The sequence below is a fragment of the Oryctolagus cuniculus genome, chromosome 13, assembly GCF_964237555.1.
Source record: "Oryctolagus cuniculus chromosome 13, mOryCun1.1, whole genome shotgun sequence".
Classification (NCBI taxonomy): Eukaryota; Metazoa; Chordata; class Mammalia; order Lagomorpha; family Leporidae; genus Oryctolagus; species Oryctolagus cuniculus.
The window spans coordinates 98,317,691-98,339,111 of record NC_091444.1 but is presented as its reverse complement, the minus strand read 5'-3'; the positions used below and the strand labels follow the sequence as shown (position 1 = coordinate 98,339,111).

General features: G+C 36.9%; 1 protein-coding gene across 4 annotated transcripts in view; it reads right to left on the bottom strand.

Annotated features, from left to right (window-relative positions):
* The window catches only part of LOC127489251 (ankyrin repeat domain-containing protein 26), a 235,550-nt gene that overhangs the window by 17,743 nt on the left and 196,386 nt on the right, over nucleotides 1–21,421 (bottom strand). For all 4 annotated transcript variants that reach the window (XM_070056031.1, XM_070056032.1, XM_070056030.1 and 1 more), the window contains 6 exons: nucleotides 18,363–18,475; nucleotides 17,622–17,787; nucleotides 15,251–15,498; nucleotides 13,949–14,195; nucleotides 2,447–2,549; nucleotides 170–213 (listed from right to left, as the gene is read on the bottom strand). In XM_070056031.1, coding sequence (XP_069912132.1) covers nucleotides 188–213; nucleotides 2,447–2,549; nucleotides 13,949–14,195; nucleotides 15,251–15,498; nucleotides 17,622–17,787; nucleotides 18,363–18,475 — 903 coding nt within the window. In that variant the 3' untranslated portion in view covers nucleotides 170–187. The remainder of the gene's footprint in view (nucleotides 1–169; nucleotides 214–2,446; nucleotides 2,550–13,948; nucleotides 14,196–15,250; nucleotides 15,499–17,621; nucleotides 17,788–18,362; nucleotides 18,476–21,421) is intronic.

Here is a 21,421-nt window from a genome sequence, read left to right as displayed (position 1 = left end):
CTATGGGATATGAAGACTATATAATAAATATATTCCTCATTATAATGTTCACATAGTTCACATAGTTCATTAGCTTTATGTAAAGTAGTGAACCAAAAATAAAAAGGGATGCCACTTGCTACTTACAGTTTGTCATAAATCAATGCTTTCACAAAATTTGACAACATACCTCCATCTCATTTGCTACTTAAAATTGTGTTGTGCTTTCCACATCTGAAACAAGGCAAATTTTATGTATAATATTTAAGTTAAACTAGTTATATTATCACGGGAATAAACTATCAGTTAAAAATATGGTCCTTAATTCTTTTAGAGACTAGACCAAACTTGAAGATGGCTTAAATAGAAAAACAGTCACATATATTAAACAAAATTCCTAGTGATTTTATGTTAACCTAATAGGAAAATATGATTAAAAAGTACACTAAGCATTAATCTGTTTCATACACATTATTTTAGAAGGGTGGCATTTAATTAGTACAAAGGTTAAAACAAGTCAAGTCAGGTTTTACAATAAATGAATGAACTAGAACAACTCTGTACTTTATAAAAGATGACTTTTTCACTTTCATGTGTTTCCATAAACTGAATTTTCCATTACCCACTTCTAGAAAAACAAATTTTAAAGTATTCCATGGTATTTTCATCATGGAATATTAAGCAAATAAGTAAAGAAAGAGGTATTGTCATAATGTCATGTAAAAATTCTACTGGGAAAATATTAGATAAAAAACATCTTGTGTATATTATAACACAACAGTACTGTATTCATATGGACATGAGTATTCAGAAAATTTGAGAACTAATTTTCAAATTCAATTGTTAGATGCATGACTTTCTAGAATGAGAAATAAGGAAACCAATGTGTAACTCTTTAATTTTCATTTCTTTTAGGAAGTTAGCATTGGGGCATGCATTGTAGACCAGCAAGGTAAGCAGCTTCTCTGAAGCCAGCATCCTATATTAACGCATCGACTGCTCCGCTTTCTTTTTTTTTTTTTACTTTTATTTAGTAAATATAAATTTCCAAAGTAGTTTATGGATTACAATGGCCTCCCCCCCCATAATTTCCCTCCCATCGCACCCCTCCCATCTCCCACTCCCTCTCCCATTCCATTCACATCAAGATTCATTTTCAATTCTCTTCATATACAGAAGGTCGATTTAGTATATATTAAGTAAAGATTTCATCAGTTTGCACCCACACAGCAACACAAAGTGTAAAATACTATTTCAGTACTAGTTATAGCGTTACTTCACATTGGACAACAAACTAAGGACAGATCCCACATGAGAAGTAAGTACACAGTGACTCCTGTTGTTGACTTAACAATGTGACACTCTTGTTTATGGCGTCAGTAATCTCCCTAGGCTCTAGTCATGAGTTTCCAAGGCCATGGAAGCCTTTTGGCTTTGCCGACTTTGATCTTATTCTGACAGGGTCATAGTCAAAGTGGAAGTTCTCTCCTCCCTTCAGAGAAAGCTACCTCCTCCTTTGATGGCCTGTTCTTTCTACTGGGATCTCACTCGCAGAGATCTTTCATTTAGGTCTTTTTTTTTCCACAGTGTCTTGGCTTTCCATGCCTAAAATACTCTCATAGGCTCTTCAGCCATATCCGAATGCCTTAAGGGCTGATTCTGAGGCCAGAGTGCTGTTTAGGACATCTGCACTTCTATGAGTCTGCTGTGTATCCTGCTTCCCATGTTGGATCATTCTCTCCCTTTTTGATTCTACCAGTTAGTATTAGCAGACACTAGTCTTGTTTGTGTGATCCCTTTGACTCTTAGACCTATCAGTGTGATCAATTGTGAACTGAAATTGATCACTGGGACTAGTGAGGTGGCATTGGTACATGCCACCTTGATGGGATTGTATTGGAATCCCCTGGCATGTTTCTAACTCCACCATTTCTGGCAAGTCCGATTTCAGCTCTCTGATAATCCACCTGGGAAAGCAGCAAAAGATGCCCCGAGTGTTTGGGCCCCTGACACCCATGTGGGAGACCTGGGTGGAATTCCAGGCTCTGGCTTTGGCCAGGCCCAGCCCTGTCCATTGTGTCCATTTGGGGAGTGAATAATCAAATGAAGACCTCTCTGTCTCTCCCTCCCTCTATCTCTGCCTTTAAAATAAATGTCGTAAAAATGTAGTCAAATTTTGAAACATTTGTTTTTTAAGTTTGATCATAATTTTAAAAAATTATTTAATATAAACACATTTATACAATTCACAAATACAGTTCTATGAAGTTATTAATTCTAATTACCCACTTAATTTTGAAATGTGAAGAAACATTTCAAAATATATTGCAGCTGTCTCTAGAATATTCTTACTTAAATATTTTATATAAAAGTTATTATCTAATAAAATATCCCAACAGGCTTTAAATACTCCTACACATGACATAATAAACAGTTCATGGAGATCATGATAAAGTAATATAAATACCTTCATTCTGGCATGAAGGCAAATTTTCTTGACTCCTATATTTTTCAATGATCTGAAAACATCTTTCCCATAAAGTTGAGGTGTCAAGATCCTGAAGGGCAAACTTTAGAAATTGAACAATGTGTCAACAGCATCACCAAGTAGAATATGGGGGGGAAATAACTCACTACAATATGTTGGAAAGAACAGTTACTGGTAGAATCTTATGTTATCATAAATAAAAATTACATAAAGTATAAATCACATTCTTACATAATTTGAATGAAGGAACTACCAATGTAATATTCTTTTCCTCAATAGTTCTCCTATATATATATTTCCTATGTATAATAGATGATATTATCTTATATTACACTCAAAAATATTTAATAGTATACGTTTTACATAGAAAAATGAGATGTCCTTCTTGAAAAGTTCCTTATTTTCATGTTAAAGAAACCGTAACTTTATAGAGAACATTTTGTAAAGCAATTTCAGCAAGATCATATGTGTTTTTAGATGACATGATTTATGTGGACAAACCTAAACACTCCACCAAAAAGCTGTTAGAATTGATAAACCAATTCAGTAAAGTTGCTAGTTAAAATATAAATATACAAAATCAAGTGCTTTTTCTAGGTTAATGATGAACTCACAGAAAAAGAAATCAAGAAAGAAATTTTATTCACTGTCAAAAAAGAAAAAAGAAATTTCATTCACAATAGGCACCAAAAAATCAACTGTTTAGGAATAAATTGAACCAAAGAAGTGAAAGGTTTATACAATGAAAAGTCTCAAACATTGAAGAAGAGGTCATTAAGGGCTGCAAAAAAATGGAAAGATACCACTTGCTCATGGATTGAAAGATTCAAAATCAGAATATGTTGGGAGGCAAGATGGCAGAATAGGAAGGGAGCACACTGATAGTCCGGGGAGAGACAGTTACCACTTACCAATAGTCACATTGAACATTAATGTCCTGAACTGTCCAGTTAAAAGACACCAATTGGCTGATTGGGTTAAGGAACAAAACCCATCTATTTTCTGCTTACAAGAAACACATCTTTCCAACAAAGATCCATACAGACTGAAAATGAAAGGCTGGAAAAAGATATACCATGCCAACCAAAATGAAAAATGAGCAGGCGTAGCCATCTTAATATCGGACAACATAAACTTTACCACAAAAACTGTTAAGAAAGACAAAGAGGGACACTATATAATGATTAAGGGATCAATAAAACAAGAAGATATAACAATTGTCAATGTATATGCACCTAACTACAGGGCACCGGTTTATCTAAAAGATTTGTTAAGGGGCTTAAAGGGAGACTTAGACCCCAATCCAATAGTACTGGGGGACTTCAATACTCCACTCTCAGAAATAGACAGATCAACAGGACAGAAGGTCAACAAGGATACAGTAGATTTAAATGACACTATAGCCCAAATGGATCTAACAGATATCTACAGAACTTTCAATCCTACAGCTAAAGATTTTACATTCTTCTCAGCAGTACACGGAACCTTCTCTAGGATTGACCACATACTAGGCCATAAAGCAAGTCTCAGCAAATTCAAAAGAATTAGAATTATACCATGCAGCTTCTCAGACCATAAAGGAATGAAGTTGGAAATTAGCAACTCAGGAATCCCTAGAGCATATGCAAACACATGGAGATTGAACAACATGCTCCTGAATGAACAATGGGTCATAGAAGAAATTAAAAGAGAAATCAAAAATTTTCTGGAAGTAACTGAGGATAACAGCACAACATACCAAAACTTATGGGATGCAGAAAAAGCAGTATTAAAAGGAAAGTTTATATCAATAGATGCCTACATCAAGAAATTGGAAAGGCACCAAATAGATGAGCTTTCAATTCACCTCAAGGATCTAGAAAACCTACAGCAAACCAGACCCAAATCTAGTAGGAGAAGAGAAATCATAAAATCAGAGAAGAAATCAACAGGATTCAATAAAAAAAAACATTACAAAAAATCAGCCAAACAAGGAGCTCATTTTTTGAAAAGATAAACAAAATTGACACCCCATTGGCCCAACTAACCAAAAAAAGAAAAGACCCAAATCAATAAAATCAGAGATGAAAAAGCAAACATAACAACAGACACCACAGAAATAAAAAGAATCATCAGAAATTACTACAAGGACTTGTATGCCAACAAACAGGGAAATCTATCAGAAATGGATAGATTCCTGGACACATGCAACCTACCTAAATTGAACCAGGAAGACATTGAAAACCTAAACAGACCCATAACTGAGACAGAAATTGAAACAGTAATAAAGGCCCTCCCAACAAAGAAAAGCCCAGGACCAGATGGATTCACTGCTGAATTCTACCAGACATTTAAAGAAGAACTAACTCCAATTCTTCTCAAACTATTCAGAATAATCGAAAAAGAGGGAGTCCTCCCAAATTCTATGAAGCCAGCATCACCTTAATTCCTAAGCCGGAAAAAGATGCAGCATTGAAAGAGAACTACAGACCAATATCCCTGATGAACATAGATGCAAAAATCCTCAATAAAATTCTCACCAATAGAATGCAACAACACATCAGAAAGATCATCCACCCAGACCAAGTGGGATTTATCCCTGGTATGCAGGGATGGTTTAATGTGCGCAAGACAATCAATGTGATACACCACATTAACAGACTGCAGAAGAAAAACCACATGATTATCTCAATAGACGCCGAGATAGCATTTGATAAAATACAACACCCGTTCATGATGAAAACTCTAAGCAAACTGGGTTTGGAAGGAACATTCCTCAATACAATCAAAGCAATCTATGAAAAACCCATGGCCAACATCCTATTGAATGGGGAAAAGTTGGAAGCATTTCCACTGAGATCTGGGACCAGACAGGGATGCCCACTCTCACCACTGCTATTCAATATAGTTCTGGAGGTTCTAGCCAGAGCTATTAGGCAAGAAAAAGAAATTAAAGGGATACAAATTGGGAAGGAAGAACTCAAACTATCCCTCTTTGCAGATGACATGATTCTTTATTTAGGGGACCCAAAGAACTCTACTAAGAGACTGTTGGAACTCATAGAAGTGTTTGGCAAAGTAGCAGGGTATAAAATCAATGCACAAAAATCAAAAGCCTTTGTATACACAGGCAATGCCATGGCTGAGGAAGAACTTCTAAGATCAATCCCATTCACAATAGCTACAAAAACAATCAAATACCTTGGAATAAACTTAACCAAGGACGTTAAGGATCTCTACGATGAGAATTACAAAACCTTAAAGAAAGAAATAGAAGAGGATACCAAGAAATGGAAAAATCTTCCATGCTCATGGATTGGAAGAATCAATATCATCAAAATGTCCATTCTCCCAAAAGCAATTTATAAATTCAATGCAATACCAATCAAGATACCAAAGACCTTCTTCTCAGATCTGGAAAAAATGATGCTGAAATTCATATGGAGACACAGGAGACCTCGAATAGCTAAAACAATCTTGTACAACAAAAACAAAGCCGGAGGCATCACAATACCAGCTTTCAGGGCATTCTACAGGGCAGTTGTAATCAAAACAGCACGGTACTGGTACAGAAACAGATGGGTAGACCAACGGAACAGAATTTAAACACCAGAAATCAATCCAAATATCTACAGCCAACTTGTATTTGATCAAGGATCCAAAACCAATCCCTGGAATAAGGACAGTCTATTCAATAAATGGTGCTGGGAAAATTGGATTTCCACATGCACAATCATGAATCAAGACCCCTACCTTTCACCTTACACAAAAATCCACTCAACATGGATTAAAGACTTCAATCTGTGACCTGACACCATCAAATTATTAGAGAGCATTGGAAAAACCCTGCAAGATATAGGTACCGGCAATGACTTCTTGGAAAACACCCCAGAAGCACAGGCAGTCAAAGCCAAAATTAACATTTGGGATTGCATCTAATTGAGAAGTTTCTGTACTGAAAAAGAAACAGTCAGGAAAGTGAAGAGCCAACCGACAGAATGGGAAAGTATATTTGCAAACTATGCAACTGATAAAGGGTTGATCACCAGAATCTACAAAGAGATCAAGAAACTCCACAACATCAAAACAAACAACCCACTTAAGAGATGGGCCAAGGACCTCAACAGACATTTTTCAAAAGAGGAATTCCAAATGGCCAACAGACACATGAAAAAATGTTCAAGGTCATTAGCAATCAGGGAAATGCAAATCAAAACCACAATGAGGTTCCACCTCACCCCAGTTAGAATGGCTCACATTCAGAAATCTACCAACAACAGATGCTGGAGAGGATGTGGGGAAAAAGGGACACTAACCCACTGTTGGTGGGAATGCAAACTGGTCAAGCCACTATGGAAGTCAGTCTGGAGATTCCTCAGAAACCTGAAAATAACCCTACCATTCAACCCAGCCATCCCACTCCTTGGAATTTTCCCAAAGGAAATCAAATTGGCAAACAAAAAAGCAGTCTGCACATTAATGTTTATTGCAGCTCAATTCACAATAGCTAAGACATGGAACCAACCCAAATGCCCATCAACAGTAGACTGGATAAAGAAATTATGGGACATGTACTCTATAGAATACTATACAGCAGTCAAAAACAATGAAACCCAGTCATTTGGAACAAGAAGGAGGAATTTGGAAAACATCATGCTGAGTGAATTAAGCCAGTCCCAAAGGGACAAATATCATATGTTCTCCCTGATTGCCGACAACTAACTGAGCACCAAAGGGGAAACCTGTTGAAGTGAAATGGACACTATGAGAAACAGTGACTTGATCAGCTCTTGTCCTGACGGTTGATGTACAATGTAATACTTTATCCATTTTAGTATTTTTTTTTGTCCTAGTACCATTGGTTGAACTCTGTAATTAACACACAATTATTCTTAGGTGTCTAAATTTAACTGAAAAGTGATCCCTGTTAGGAATTTGGAAAACATTATGCTGAGTGAAGTAAGCCAATCCCAAAGGGACAAATGCCACTTGTTCTCCTTGATAGGTGAGAACTAACTGAGCACCAAAAAGGAAACCTGTTAAAGTGAAATGAACACTATGAGAAATGGTGACTTGATCAGCCCTCACTCTGACTGTTGATGAGCAGCTTAATATGTTATCCCTCTTAGTATTTTTTTTGTTTGTTCTACTTAATACTTTTGGTTGAATACTATAATCAATACACAATTCTTCTTAAGTGCTGAAACTTAACTGAAAAGTGATCGCTGTTAAATATAAGAGTGGGAATAAGAGAGGGAAGAGATGTGCAATTCGGGACATGCTCAAGCTGACTTACCTCAAACGGTAGAGTTAGAAACATACCAGGGGATTTGAATTCAATCCCATCGAGGTGGCATGTACCAATGCCATCTCACTAGTCCCAGTGATCAATTTCTGTTCACAATTGATCCTAATGATAGACTAAGAACCAAAGGGATCACATAAACAAGAATAGTGTCTGCAAATACTAGCTGATAGAATAAAAAAGGGAGAGAATGATCCAACATAGGAAATGAGATATACAGCAGACCCATAGAATGGCAAATGTCCTAACAGCACTCTGGCCTCATAATCAGCCCTTAAGGCATGCGGATCCAGCTGAAATGCCCATGAGAGTATTTCAGGCATGGAAAGCCAAGACACTCTGGGGAAAAAAAAAACCTAAATGATATATCTCCACGAGTGAGATCCCAGTGGAAAGAATGGGTCATCAAAGAAGGAGGTACCTTTCTCTGAAGGGAGGAGAGAACTTCCACTTTGAAAGCTTGCTTGTCTAAATAAGATCAGAGTCAGTGAACTCAGGGGGCTTCCATAACCTTTGCAGCTCATGACAAGAGCCTAGGGTGATTACTGAGGCCATAAACAAGAGTGTCAATTTGTTAAGTCAACAACAAGAGTCACTGTGCACTTACTCCTCATGTAGGATCTCTGTCTTTAGTGTGCTGTACATTGAGATTTAATGCTATAACTAGTACTCAAACAGTGTTTTTCACTTTATGTTTCTGTGTGGGAGCAAACTGTTGAAATCTTTACTTAATGTATGCTAAACTGATCTTCTGTATATAAAGAGAATCGAAAATGAATCTTGATGTGAATGGAAGGGGAGAGGGAGTGGATAAGGGGAGGGTTGTGGGTTGGAGGGACGTTATGGGGGGAAGCCATTGTAATCCATATTCTGTACTTTGGAAATTTATATTCATCAAATAAAAGTTAAAAAAAATGAAAAAAGAAAAGAAAAGAAAGATTTAAAATCATTAAAATGTCCATTCTATATAAGCAATCTACAGATTCAATGCAATCCCTATCAAACTACCAATGACATTCTTTAAAAAACTAGAAAAAGTAATCCTAAAACTTTTATGGAATCACAAAAACCCAGAATAGCCAAAGCAATCCTGAATGAGCAAAGTCAAGCTGGAGGCATCTACCTGACTTCAAAGCATACTACAAAGCTATAGTGATCAAAGCAGCATAGTACTGGCATAAAAACCAATACATCTCTGTGAGTGAGATCCCAGTGGAAAGAACAGGTCATCAAAGAAGGAGGTACCTTTCTCTGAAGGGAGGAGAGAACTTCCACTTTGACTATGACCTTGTCTAAATATGATCAGAGTCGGTGAAGTCAAAAGGCTTCCATAGCCTTGGCAACTCATGACAAGAGCCTAGGGTGATTACTGATGCCATAAACAAGAGTGTCAATTTGTTAAGTCAACAACAGGAGTCACTGTGCACTTACTCCTCATGTAGGATCTCTGTCCTTAATGTGCTGTTCAATGTGAATTAATGCTATAACTAGTACTCAAACAGTACTTTATACTTTGTGTTTCTGTGTGGGTGCAAACTGATGAAATCTTTACTTAATTTATACTAAATTGATCTTCTGAATATAAAGAGAATTGAAAATGAATCTTGATGTGAATGGAAGGGGAGAGGGAGCAGGAAAGGGGAGGGTTGGGGGTGGGAGGGAAGTTATGGGGGGAAAGCCATTGTAATCCATATTCTGTACTTTGGAAATTTATATTCATTAAATAAAAGTAAAAAAAAAAACAATACATAGAATGATGGAACTGACCAGAGAGTTCAGAAATCAATCTGCATACATACAAGCCAACTGATTTTTGACAAAATTGCTCAGACCAAACAGTGGAAGTAGGGATAGTCTCTTGAACAAATGGTGCAAGCAAAACTGGATTTATATGTGTAGAAGAATGAAATTAGATCCATACCTATCACCGTATTCAAAAATAAACTCAAGCTGGATAAAAGACTTAAATTTTAGACCTGAGACTATGAAGTTGCTGGAAGAACACATAGCAAAATCACTCCAAGACACTGCTGTAGGGGATGGCTTATTGGATAAGATCCCCAAGCACAGCCAACAAAAGCAGAACTAAATAAATGGGGCTATATCAGACTCAGCAGCTTTTGCACAGCAAAGAAAATAATCAGTAGAGTGAAGAGACATCCAAAAGAATGGGGAAATATTTGCAAATCACTTTTCTGACAAAGGATTAATATTCCAGATGTATCAGTAACTTTAAAAACTCAACAATAATAAATAATCCAGTTGAGAAATGGGCAAAGGACTTTAATAGACAGTTCTCAAAAGAAGAAATACAAATGGCCAACAAATATGTGAAAACAGGCTCAGCATCCCAAGCCATCAGGGAAATGCAAATCAAAACCACAATGAGCTATCACCTCACCCCTGTCAAAATGGCTAAAATCCAAAACAGAGAGCAACGAGTACTGGTGAGGATGTAGAGAAAGGAGAACACTATTTTTGGAAATATAAATTACTGAAGCCACTGTGGAAAATAGTGTGGAGATATCTGAAAAAAAAAAAAAACTAGAACTAGATTTGCCATATGATCCAACAATCCCACATTGGGTATATCTCAAAGACTTGAATACTATTAAGAGATACCTTCATAATTATGTTCATAGAAGCTCTTCACAAGAGCCAACATTGGGAATCAATGAAGGTGTCCACCATCAGAAAAATGGATAAAGAAAATGTGGTAGATATACACAATGGGATATTATTCAGGTATAAAGAAGAGAAGAAAATTCTACCACTTGAAGCCAAATGGATGCCACTGGAGGACATCAGGATGACTGAAATAAACCAGACCTAGAAAAACAAATACTGCATGCTCTCCTTTATTTGTAGGGGCTAAAATTAAAAATAAAATAGAAGAAAAAAGAAATGTCTATGTGTATTAGCATTACTGAAAAGACTGTTTTGTAAACTTTTGTTATATATCTTTGTGAATCCAGTGGTTAAATGTGTTATATTACTCTAGTTTCAATGATCTGTGACTACTTCAGAATTTATTGTACATTATTTTTATACCATTGTCTATTTTTCCCACTAAACTAGGGTCTTTTGCTTTTTGCTTGTTAAACTTCTTATTCTGGGAAGTGTTAAGCCTTCGTACTGCAATGTAAATTTGAAATGTTATCTCAAAAACTAAAAATAAGGGGGGGAGGAAAAAGTTTGGGAGGGAGAGATGGGGAGAGTGTAAAGGTGGAGGGGAAAGTTATTAGGTCCTTAGGACTACATGTACAAAGTAAAATGAGTCTGTTAAAAACTAATTAAAAGTTAAAATAAAAAAAACACTTAAAATTTTTAGAAATTTTAATGCAATCAATAAACCCCAGGATTGGGGGGAAAATGAATACATGGATGGTGGGCATTGTGGTGTGACAGGATGACATCAGAGTATCTAGGGATCAGCTTTCATCCATTATTCAAATCCAGCTTCTTATTGGTGTGCCTGGATGGCAGCAGATTGTGGCAATGATGCCTGGGTTTATGCTACACTTGTTAGAGACCCAGTTGGAGTTCCAGGCTCCTGATTCAGCCTGGTCCATCCTGGCAGTTGTCAACATTCAGGGAGTGAATCACTGGATGGAAGATTTCTTGCTCTCCCTGTTGCGCTATCATTCACATATATAGATGCATGGATGGATGGATGGATGGATGGCTAACTGAATGTTAAAGTAATGGGTACTTGTAGAAGTGGCCTCCCTTTACAAAAATTCTCCTCCAGGTTTTCTTTCATTCTTTACTGCTTTACACCAGATATGACAGCTGAGGACAACTGCCTTTGATATACAATCTCATAGTGTAAAACCAAATATCCAGAGTATAGGGAGGGGTCTTCCCTTCAAAGAGCAATTAGTCAAAGGGCCTTGAGTGTGGAATACTGTTTTCATCCTTACTGGTAGGAGGTGGTTGTGGTTCAGCTCATACCCACAAGTGAAAACTTTCAAATATTAGATGACCTTTTACAAGACACTTTCATGGCAGGTATTTGGTGCAGAGCTTAAAATGCTGCTTGGGTCACCTGAGTCCAGTGTCAGATGACCAATTTATGTGCAGGCTGCTGCAATTCCAATGAACTCAGAAAGGGAAAGGGAGTGCCACTTGCTACCTAAAAGTCAACAATTCCAACAAGAAAATTACTAAAAAGATCAATATGAAACCAAAATTGAAATGTGTTTTTCTCCCTTGAGTTTGCAGTCTTTCTGAAAATTCTTTTTAAATAACACTTGAAAGATGGAGAAGAGTTGGAGGGATATTTCAGAAAGTGAACTCCATAGCAGTAACAAAGCACATCAAATACAGAAACAAATGTACCCACTCAGTAATGATGTACTGACAGGCTATGGCTAAATTATACTTGAGATTGCTGCTCAGAAAATAATGCAGCATTGTCTTTTAGAGATTAATTTCATAGCTATGAACACTGCACATATGCACACCTCTCTATAGTTTTTCAGTGATTATTGGTATGTTGAAATTATAGTTTTGACATCCTGCTGTATTTGAGGGAGAACTCAAAATCTTTTATAAATCAGTATGTGGGACTGGCACTGTGGCACAGCAAGTTAAGCTGCTGCCTGCAGCTCTGCCATCCCATATGGGTGTGAGTTCAAGTCCTGACTGCTCTGCTTCCATGCAGTCTATCTCCCTGCTCATGCACTTGGGAAAGCAGTGGAAGATGGTCCAAGTGTTTGTAAGCTGTCAGCCATGTCGGAAACCTGGAAGAAGCTCCTGGCTCCCGGCCTCAGCTTGGCCAAACCCCAGCCATTGTGGTCATTCAAAGAGTGAACCAGTGAATGGAAGACTGATTTGTATCTCTGCCTCTCTTCTCTCTCTATAATTCTGTCCATCACATAAATATTTTAAGAAGTAGGAAATATGTACTGAGTTTAAACAAAATAAAAAGTTAGTTTGCCCATTTAAACTGTTGTAGTTCAAGATAGAATTATAACTATTTTAACATACAGAGGAAATTATACTTGCCAGTTTATAAATTACATTGTTTTTATAATTTTGCAAATATTTTTACAGTTTTACAAGTATTAAATACATGTATTTTGTTGCAGAGAAAAGAATTTGGAAGCAGTTTCTTGACAAGCAGATAAGTTTTACCCTATAAAAACTGGTCTCAATATTTTATATTTCAATGGTCAACAAAGATTTCTATATGCAAAATATCCAATCAGTGGATAATTTTCAGGCTAATTTTCATTCTTGTTATTTTATAATAATGTATTTGTATAACAAATAATAAAATTATAGAATCACTTATACACAGGCCAAAACATGCTCGGATTAAATTAGAATTCCAGTTTGGAATGAAAATTTAGCAAAAAACATACATGTAGCCATTTATTATCACTGTAAGTGTGTTAAGTGGCAAGGTTAAACTTCATATAATGGTGAGAGATTCAAAAAATGCTCAATGTTAGGAACATGGAGAAACCTTGCTTTAACAACAGTCATAGTGAAATCATAGGTGAAGGCATTATGTGATGGTGCACAAAACTTAAAAGTGTCTTGGACCACAAGTGAAAATCAAGTTAAAGATATATTAGCAGATCTCAAAGTATATCTTTAATTACTAGGTAAAAATATTCAATTATCAAAACCTAACTTAAAGCAGTTTTGAAATGTTTGCAAATATGTCAGTTTAGTTGTATTTGTTAAGTTTATTAAATAGTTGCAAAATATTGAGGATGGCTCTGTGGCATAGTGGACTAAGCCTCTGCCTGCAGTGTTGAAATCCCATACAGGTGCCGGTTCTTGTCCCCATTGCCCCTCTTCTGAGCCAGCTCACTGCTATTGCCTGGGAAAGCAGTGGAAGATGGTCAAGGTACTTGGACCCCTGCACCTGCATGGGAGACTTGGAGAAAGCCACTGGTTTCTGACTTCAGATTGGCTAGGCTCCAGCTTTTGCACCCATTTGGGGAGTGAATCGCAAATGGAAGATCTCTCTGTCTCTCCCTCTGTCTGTATCTCTGCTTCTCAAATAAATAAATATATATTTAAAAATTAGCTGCAACATGCGTTTCATGTCTACATTAATGAGGATAATTACAACCATTACTAGCATACATATGTCAATCAAACTAAGTACTTCAACAAACTAAAAATAAGAAGTATATGAACAACCTGAAACCCAAGGGGAAAGAGGCAATATATCTAACCGTGTCCAAAGACTCTGCAGTGTTGTGATGTGAAGCCTGAGCTGCTGAAGTAGGAGTCTCCAAGTTTTGTTGTGGAGTAAGATCTCTGCTGAGCCAGAAACTATTAGCACGATTTCCAACGCTATGTGACGCTACCGAAGTTTGCGTAGAAACAGTTTGCGTAGAAATAGACTTGGTTAATGTTCCAGTCTGTTGTTTCTCCAGGAGAAAATTTTTAGTTCTGACCTCTGCTAACACTTCATTAGCTCTGCGAAGATTGAAAGAACCAATGTTTAGTATTTCATTTTCCCCTTAATAATTCTTACATGAATTTCATTTTTTAAAAGAAAGAGTCAATGGGCATGCACAATAAACAGTGTTTTAATACTGAAAATGTGTCAGAGCACAGTTTCTGTATAATTAAGGCCTTTTAATTTTTAAAGTTGAAAATTTCACAACGTGACTCAAACCCAGTACAAGGGAGAAGGATGCCTGTCAATGCTGTATGACTGATCCGGTGACATCTGCTTCCTCCCAAAAGGCTCTATTCTCAAAAATCCTTGCACATGCCATTAGAAATATTTTATTTAAATAACAATTCTGATATAATGGATGTTGATTTCTTCGATGCTAGTAAACATTTTCTAATATATAAATATTTGAAAACATCATGTTTTGCCACTTAAATATATGAAACAGTAACTTTTTAAAAAGGATAGAAAACTAAGTTAGAGATTTAGAATACCACCAAAGACATTTTCAGGTGCTTACTTTCGACAGCCCTGCTTTTTTCACCCACTTTTTGGGAGAAATTAAGCAAATGCTTGATTTTTGGCATTGAGAGATAATTCAGAACAACAATGACTGTGGGGAATGAGATAGCCAAGTAAGTATTCAGCAACAACTAAAGCAGCTAGGAAGACATCAAAGGTGGGACTTGCTTCCAGACACTACACTTTCCTTCCTCTCTTTCTTAATCTTTCTCAAGGCGTCCTTTGGTAGTAATACCAATGATCACAATAAAGGAAAGGTAACTAGACAAGTGCCATATTGTACCAACAGGTGGAGGAGGGGGAGGAAGAGATGCTAGACACTTAAGTTGTAATCTTGAACTTAAGTTAACAGAGTTGTTAACATTTACATAAATTGTTCTGCACTACAAATTTACTGGTAATTTCATTTACTAACATTATTTTCCAAAATCACTTTGTCTAGGTAGATTATATCCTTACTAATCTCAGGAATCTCTTTCACTAAGAATTATGCTTTAGTGGCAAATTAGCGAATGTAAGCTATTGTCTGCAATTCTATGTTTTGACTTACTCATTCACTTGCTTTGAAAAAGCTTTTGCAACCTGAATGATCTCATCTTGTTTTCTTCTCAAATCTTCAAATCCCTCTAGAAGGAGTTGCTTATATTCCTCCAATTCTTTAGAAATGGCTTCCTGAGGAGCTTTCATTTTGGAGAGTGTAGATATCCCAACATGGATTCTGTGTTCTTTTTGTATACTTTTTGAAATGTCATCACTCTCCATTAGATACTCGGAACTTTTTTGAGATGATGCTTTTTTCTAAAGCAAAATAAAAAGGTAATTTAAAAAAATCATTAAAATATATATTAATGTTTTTATTTATTTCTTTTAGTTTTGAATCAGTGATTCTCAGAGAAATTTTAAAGTAAAAAACAAGCCAAAGTTTAAAATGTTTATCTTCAATACACATTGAATGAAATTTGAATTATAATGAAAACAATACCATTATTACATTACTACTCATGTAAATTAGTTATCAAAGAATATAAGCATTGATTAAAAGTGAATAGCAATTAAAGCAACTAAAACTACACTATAATTCCTAAATTCCATTTTTCCCCTTGAGGTTAATGAGAAATCACAATTCAGAGGATAAAAGTTTATGATGTGATTTGTATACTTTTGTGAATGAAAATGTTTCAGTCAATGAAACTGACTTGTCATCATTTGATGTTTTCCACAAAATAAGGGCACATATTAAACAATAGCAAGAGAAAAGCTTGATGGAGTTTCCCTGGTACTGAGAGGAGAAGGAATCATTTCCCTCAAATAAAACCATTAACTGATACTTAAAAGTAGTACATTTAGAGCATGTCTACAAACCCTTTGACAATTTTTCCATGAAATTTTCTCTCCTGAATGTGAGCTGGACAAGGCACTGTGTATCTAGTGAACAGAATAGGGCACACATGCTGAGTGACTTTTGCTAGGCTGTAAAATGTGATGCTGCTTCCACCTGAATCTCTCAAGCAAACTCGGACTTAGAAATTAGCCACCCAAAGACGAGAAAGTGAAACAACATATTGATATTCCAACTGATGTCCCAGGTAAGGTCCAAAAAAAGCAACTATCAACACCAAACAAAGCTGGCATTGTGTACAGTATATTGAGCTGCTGGCTGTGATGCTGGAATTCCATACTGGAGCACTGGTTCAACTCCTTGGTGTTCTGCTTCTGGTTCAGCTCCCTACAAATGTGCCTGAGAGGGCAACAGAAGGTGGTGCCCCAGATACACTAGATGGTGACACTAGATACAGGGAGTTGTAACTTCAGGAAATTGAAACAAAGACTACAATAGGTTAAATGTCTTCAGACCAGAGGGAGGTGGAAGCTGAAAGGGCCTACAAAAGAGGAAGAATGAAAACCAAAAGGACATCAAAGAGACTGTGTGGAAACTTGAGGTTTTGAAGGAACTGTCAAGAAAGGATACCAAGACCTGGAAGACAAGGGCCCCATTCTTCAGGAAGCTGAAGGTAAAACTGATGTGAGAGAGAAACTAAAGGAAGACTACCAAATTTAAAGGAGCTATGACTTATTGGGTTCAAGTATCTAAATCCATATATGTGAATTACAGCATCTCCACATAACAAATCACCATGCAATTGTGAAAAAAAAGTAAAATTAAAGGTGGTTTCTGGAATAAAATCAAATCCAGAGTGTTGCTAGGCAAACAGGATCCAGAGATGAAGCAAAGATGATGACTGTACAATGGACAATAAAACTTCAGAAAAACTTTAGGTGGTGCCTCAAATCACCGTATGGGTCTTAGGAGTTAAAGAACATTCACGATACTGTCCTATTCTGGCTCCTCTGGAAGCCCAAGGTGAAGAGATTATGTCAAAAAGATTTGTGGGAGTGGGCATCAGAGTGCTTTTGTTTTTTACTTGACTATTGCTCCTGAGTCTACCATTCTGCCAATGTAGGCACTGGAAGGAAGCAGGGATGGCTCAAGTAATTGGGTTCCTATAAATCACATGGGACCCCCGGCTTGAGTTCCCAGCTCTTAGCTTTGGCCTCACATGAGATCTGGTTATTTTAGGAGTAAACCAGTGAATGGGAATGTTTTGTGTGCTCTTTATCTTGCTCTCACTCACACACTCTCTCTCCCCTAACTTCTTCTTTGTCTCAGGTAAAATCAAATTTTCAAAAGGCAGTATTTCTGAATATTTATTGTCTAATAGGATGAACTCCAATAAAATCACAGGAGGCTCCATTTTTCCAGAGGGTTGTATTAGAAAATCCAGTAGTTTCTAGTTTGCAATAAAAATAGAGAGAGGTAAGAATTAAAGGACTCCTCTGACCTTGGAAGTTTGTTTTCTCTTTTTTTTGACAGGCAGAGTGGACAGTGAGAGAGAGAGACAGAGAGAAAGGTCTTCCTTTACCGTTGGTTCACCCTCCAATGGCTGCTGCGGCTGGAGCGCTGCGGCCGGCGCACCACGCTGATCCGAAGGCAGGAGCCAGGTGCTTCTCCTGGTCTCCCATGGGGTGCAGGGCCCAAGCACTTGGGCCTTCCTCCACTGCACTCCTGGACCACAGCAGAGAGCAGGCCTGGAAGAGGTCATATATTTTTATGTTTCAAATATAATATGTATATATGTTCATATACAAGCAATAGGTACACATATATATTTAAAACAGTTAAATGCATACAGTATATACATGTGGAGGGATATGCAAAGAAAATTAGCACATCTCATGAAATATTTTATAGCTAAAAATATAAATTTTAATTTTATGAAAGAATGATGCTGATATATTTTAAATATTTGAATATTTGGATGTTTAAGAGAAGATCGTTACCAAAAATGGAAATATTATCAAAGACAGCAAATGTATCTCCAGAAAAAGAAGCTGAAGATACATTAAGAAGAATTCAGTTGACATTATGTGCCAGGGCATTGTTATTACTGTTTATGAAATCATGAAACAGAAAATGTTATATTTTGGGATTCAAAAAATATAAAAGGTTCCAGATGGTTCTGTGAGTTTCAGAAGTAAACTTTTGCAGGGTACAGTTCAATTATGAAAACATAAGAAAATGTGTATTTAGGCTTTAACATAGTCAAACTATAGATAAGTTAATTAAAGAATAATTGATATAACCTGAAATACTAAAATCTTACTGAGTTATCTTGTCTCCCAAATCACCACTTTTCTTCATCTCTTCATCCAGTTTGTCCTGCAGAGCTTGATTTAACTCAGCAAGCAGCATTATGTGTTGCTGTTCATCTTTAGACTTAAGAAAATGTGAAAATTATTTTTTAAAATATAGACTTCTTTCTAATAGTATTATTCCCCATGAGTTAATGAGTAATATTCTATAAAATCAGATAATAATCAGATTTCAAAAATAATGACTTCCCAAAAAAGAGTTCAGGTTGACTTACACTTTCAACACTATCTTTTGTGGATTTCAAATTATCAAAATTCATTCATTAAAGATAGAGGTACGGTGGCTATGATGCTACTAGAGATTTCTGCAACCCAAATCAGAATGTCTGCATGGAGTTTGGCCAACTTGGATTCTAATCTAGCTTCCTGCTAATGAACACTCAGTGAAACAGCAAATGATGTCTCAAGTGCTTGGATCCTGCACCTACATGGTAGAACTGGATTGAATTCTGGGCTCCAGCTCTAGGCTACTGTAGGTATTTCAGTAGTGGACCCATAAATGAAAGATCTCTTTCTCACCCCCTCTCTCATCCTCACCTTGTCCCTCTCTTTCTGTCTTTCTAGTAAAAATGAAAAACAAATACAGAGTTTAAAAAACCCAAATACTGTTAATGAATTATTTTTAACAGCAACTTTTTATTTTTTAAAAATTTTTTAAAGATTATTTTATTTATTTAATTGAGAGGTAGAGTTACAGACAGTGAGAGGGAGAGACAAGAGAGAAAGGCCTTCCATTGGTTCACTCCCCAGATGGACACAATGACCAGAGCTGTGCCAATCCAAAGCCAGGAGTCAGGTGCTTCTTCCAGGTCTCCCATGTGCATGCAGAGGCAGAAGCACGTGGGCCATCTTCTGCTGCTTTCCCAGGCTATAGCAGAGAGCTGGATTGGAAGAGGGGCAGCCAGGACTAGAACCAGCAACCATATGGGATGCCAGTGCTGCACGCAGAGGATTAATTACTGTGCAATGTAGCTGGCCCATAAACAGCTATTTTTGAAAGAGTGGTTATATTTTACATTATAAAGATTCCCTAGAAACTTTTGTCCAAAAACTTGAATATTCAAGATATTCAAGGTTTAATTAAATCATATGCTACTAATAGGATTTTTGGAAAAATTCACATTTGATTCTTACTACATATTTCATCTTCACCTGATTTCAGGATGAGATAAACAAGATCATTTCTTAACCGTGTTTAGAAGCTTCTTTTTTTTTTTCCTTTGACATTAATGACCTAACTTTAAACAAAGTTTACCTTTTCTATAAAATACCAGCATTTACCATGTTTGATTCTGTTTTTTTTTTTTTTTTTTTTTTCTGTACTGTCCTATGTGAATGCATGGCCTGATACACAGATAATTGTGGGGTCACATAGATGACTGTGCAACTCCCTGGCCCTAAATATGTTTTCCAAGGGTATAATTCAATGCAATATTTTTGAGACATATCCAGGATGCTTTGTTTAGTTTTTCCACTGCTTTCATCCACAGCAGCAGTAGCAATTAGTGATTAGACCTTTCTCTTGGCTCCTATAAGCCCACTTCACTTCTAAATACAGTAACTGCTGGATTCTACTCAACCACTCTTTGTATTCCATTTCTAAGTCTGTCTCAAAAGTTCCTTAAGTCTCAATGCTTCACCTGAAGTTGCTTAATCTATACTCCTAGGCCTCACTTCATAGCTCAGGTCATTTCTTACTTCTCTTTCATTTCTCATAGGTTAAATCTTCAACTACACCCACACAAACCGTTACCTGATGGGGATTACCTTTGCAGACTACCAGTCTAGTACATTTGCTAATGATTCTAAAGGGTGTGTCTTTGATCCTAGTGTTGGTTTCTAATATTGATACTAGATATGTTAGGATATTGACCAGCATACTTCATGTTGAAATTCTTTTCTAATGCAAGACTTTTCACAGGCATCAAATTATGGGTCACTTCCATTTTCGTTGGAATCCCCTCTGCCATAGATACAACTTTAGCAGTCTGTTGAGATTCTCTTCAGACATAAACCTAACTATATTATTTGGAGGCATGAGTCAGATATCTCTATTTCCCAATCCAATTATTCTCTTCCAAGTTGTGTCCATAAAATATATCAACCCAATTACTCTCTGGTAGATGAGAACCTCCATTCGTGAGATGAGAACCTTCTGGAAAATTAGTTGCTATTGAGTTGGTCAAATGCCATCGATTATTATACTTTTGACAGAGAGGGTACCCTTGAAAGTGACTAATAATTCTATGCCATATTCCTAAGTCATTTCTACAAGAATTTACAGAAAATACCTCAAGAATTATGAACAAGCTTAATAGCCATTGTACACTGATATGAACTGAATAAAGTACGCCTGTGTAAAGGTTGATGAGCACAGTAGGGGAAAAGCTTGTTTTTATACATGCAGTCGTGGTAGCACTATGCCACTCTGCAAAACCATGTCATAGTAGTCATTTTTATCTTTTTTCTTACAACTATTTCCTTTTAAAAATCCAGAGAAGGCCGGCACCGCAGCTCACTAGGCTAATACTCCGCCTTGCGGAGCCGGCACACCGGGTTCTAGTCCCGGTCGGGGCACCAGATTCTGTCCCGGTTGCCCCTCTTCCAGGCCAGCTCTCTGCTGTGGCCAGGGAGTGCAGTGGAGGATGGCCCAAGTACTTAAGCCCTGCACCCCATGGGAGATAGGAGAAGCACCTGGCTCCTGCCATTGGATCAGCGCGGTGCACTGGCTGCAGCGCGCTGGCCGCGGCAGCCATTGGAGGGTGAACCAACGGCAAAGGAAGACCTTTCTCTATGTCTCTCTCTCTCTCACTGTCCACTCTATCAAAAAATAAAAAACAAAAATCCAGAGGAAGTATATTCCATGGTGAAAATAAAGCTTCCACAATAATTTAGTATCCATTCTTGATGAGGAATTAAATTTATAGTCTCAAAATAACTCATTCTCAAGGGCTCACTGAAGAGTTAGGATTACAGTTGGAATTCAGAATCATACATGTATCATTACTCA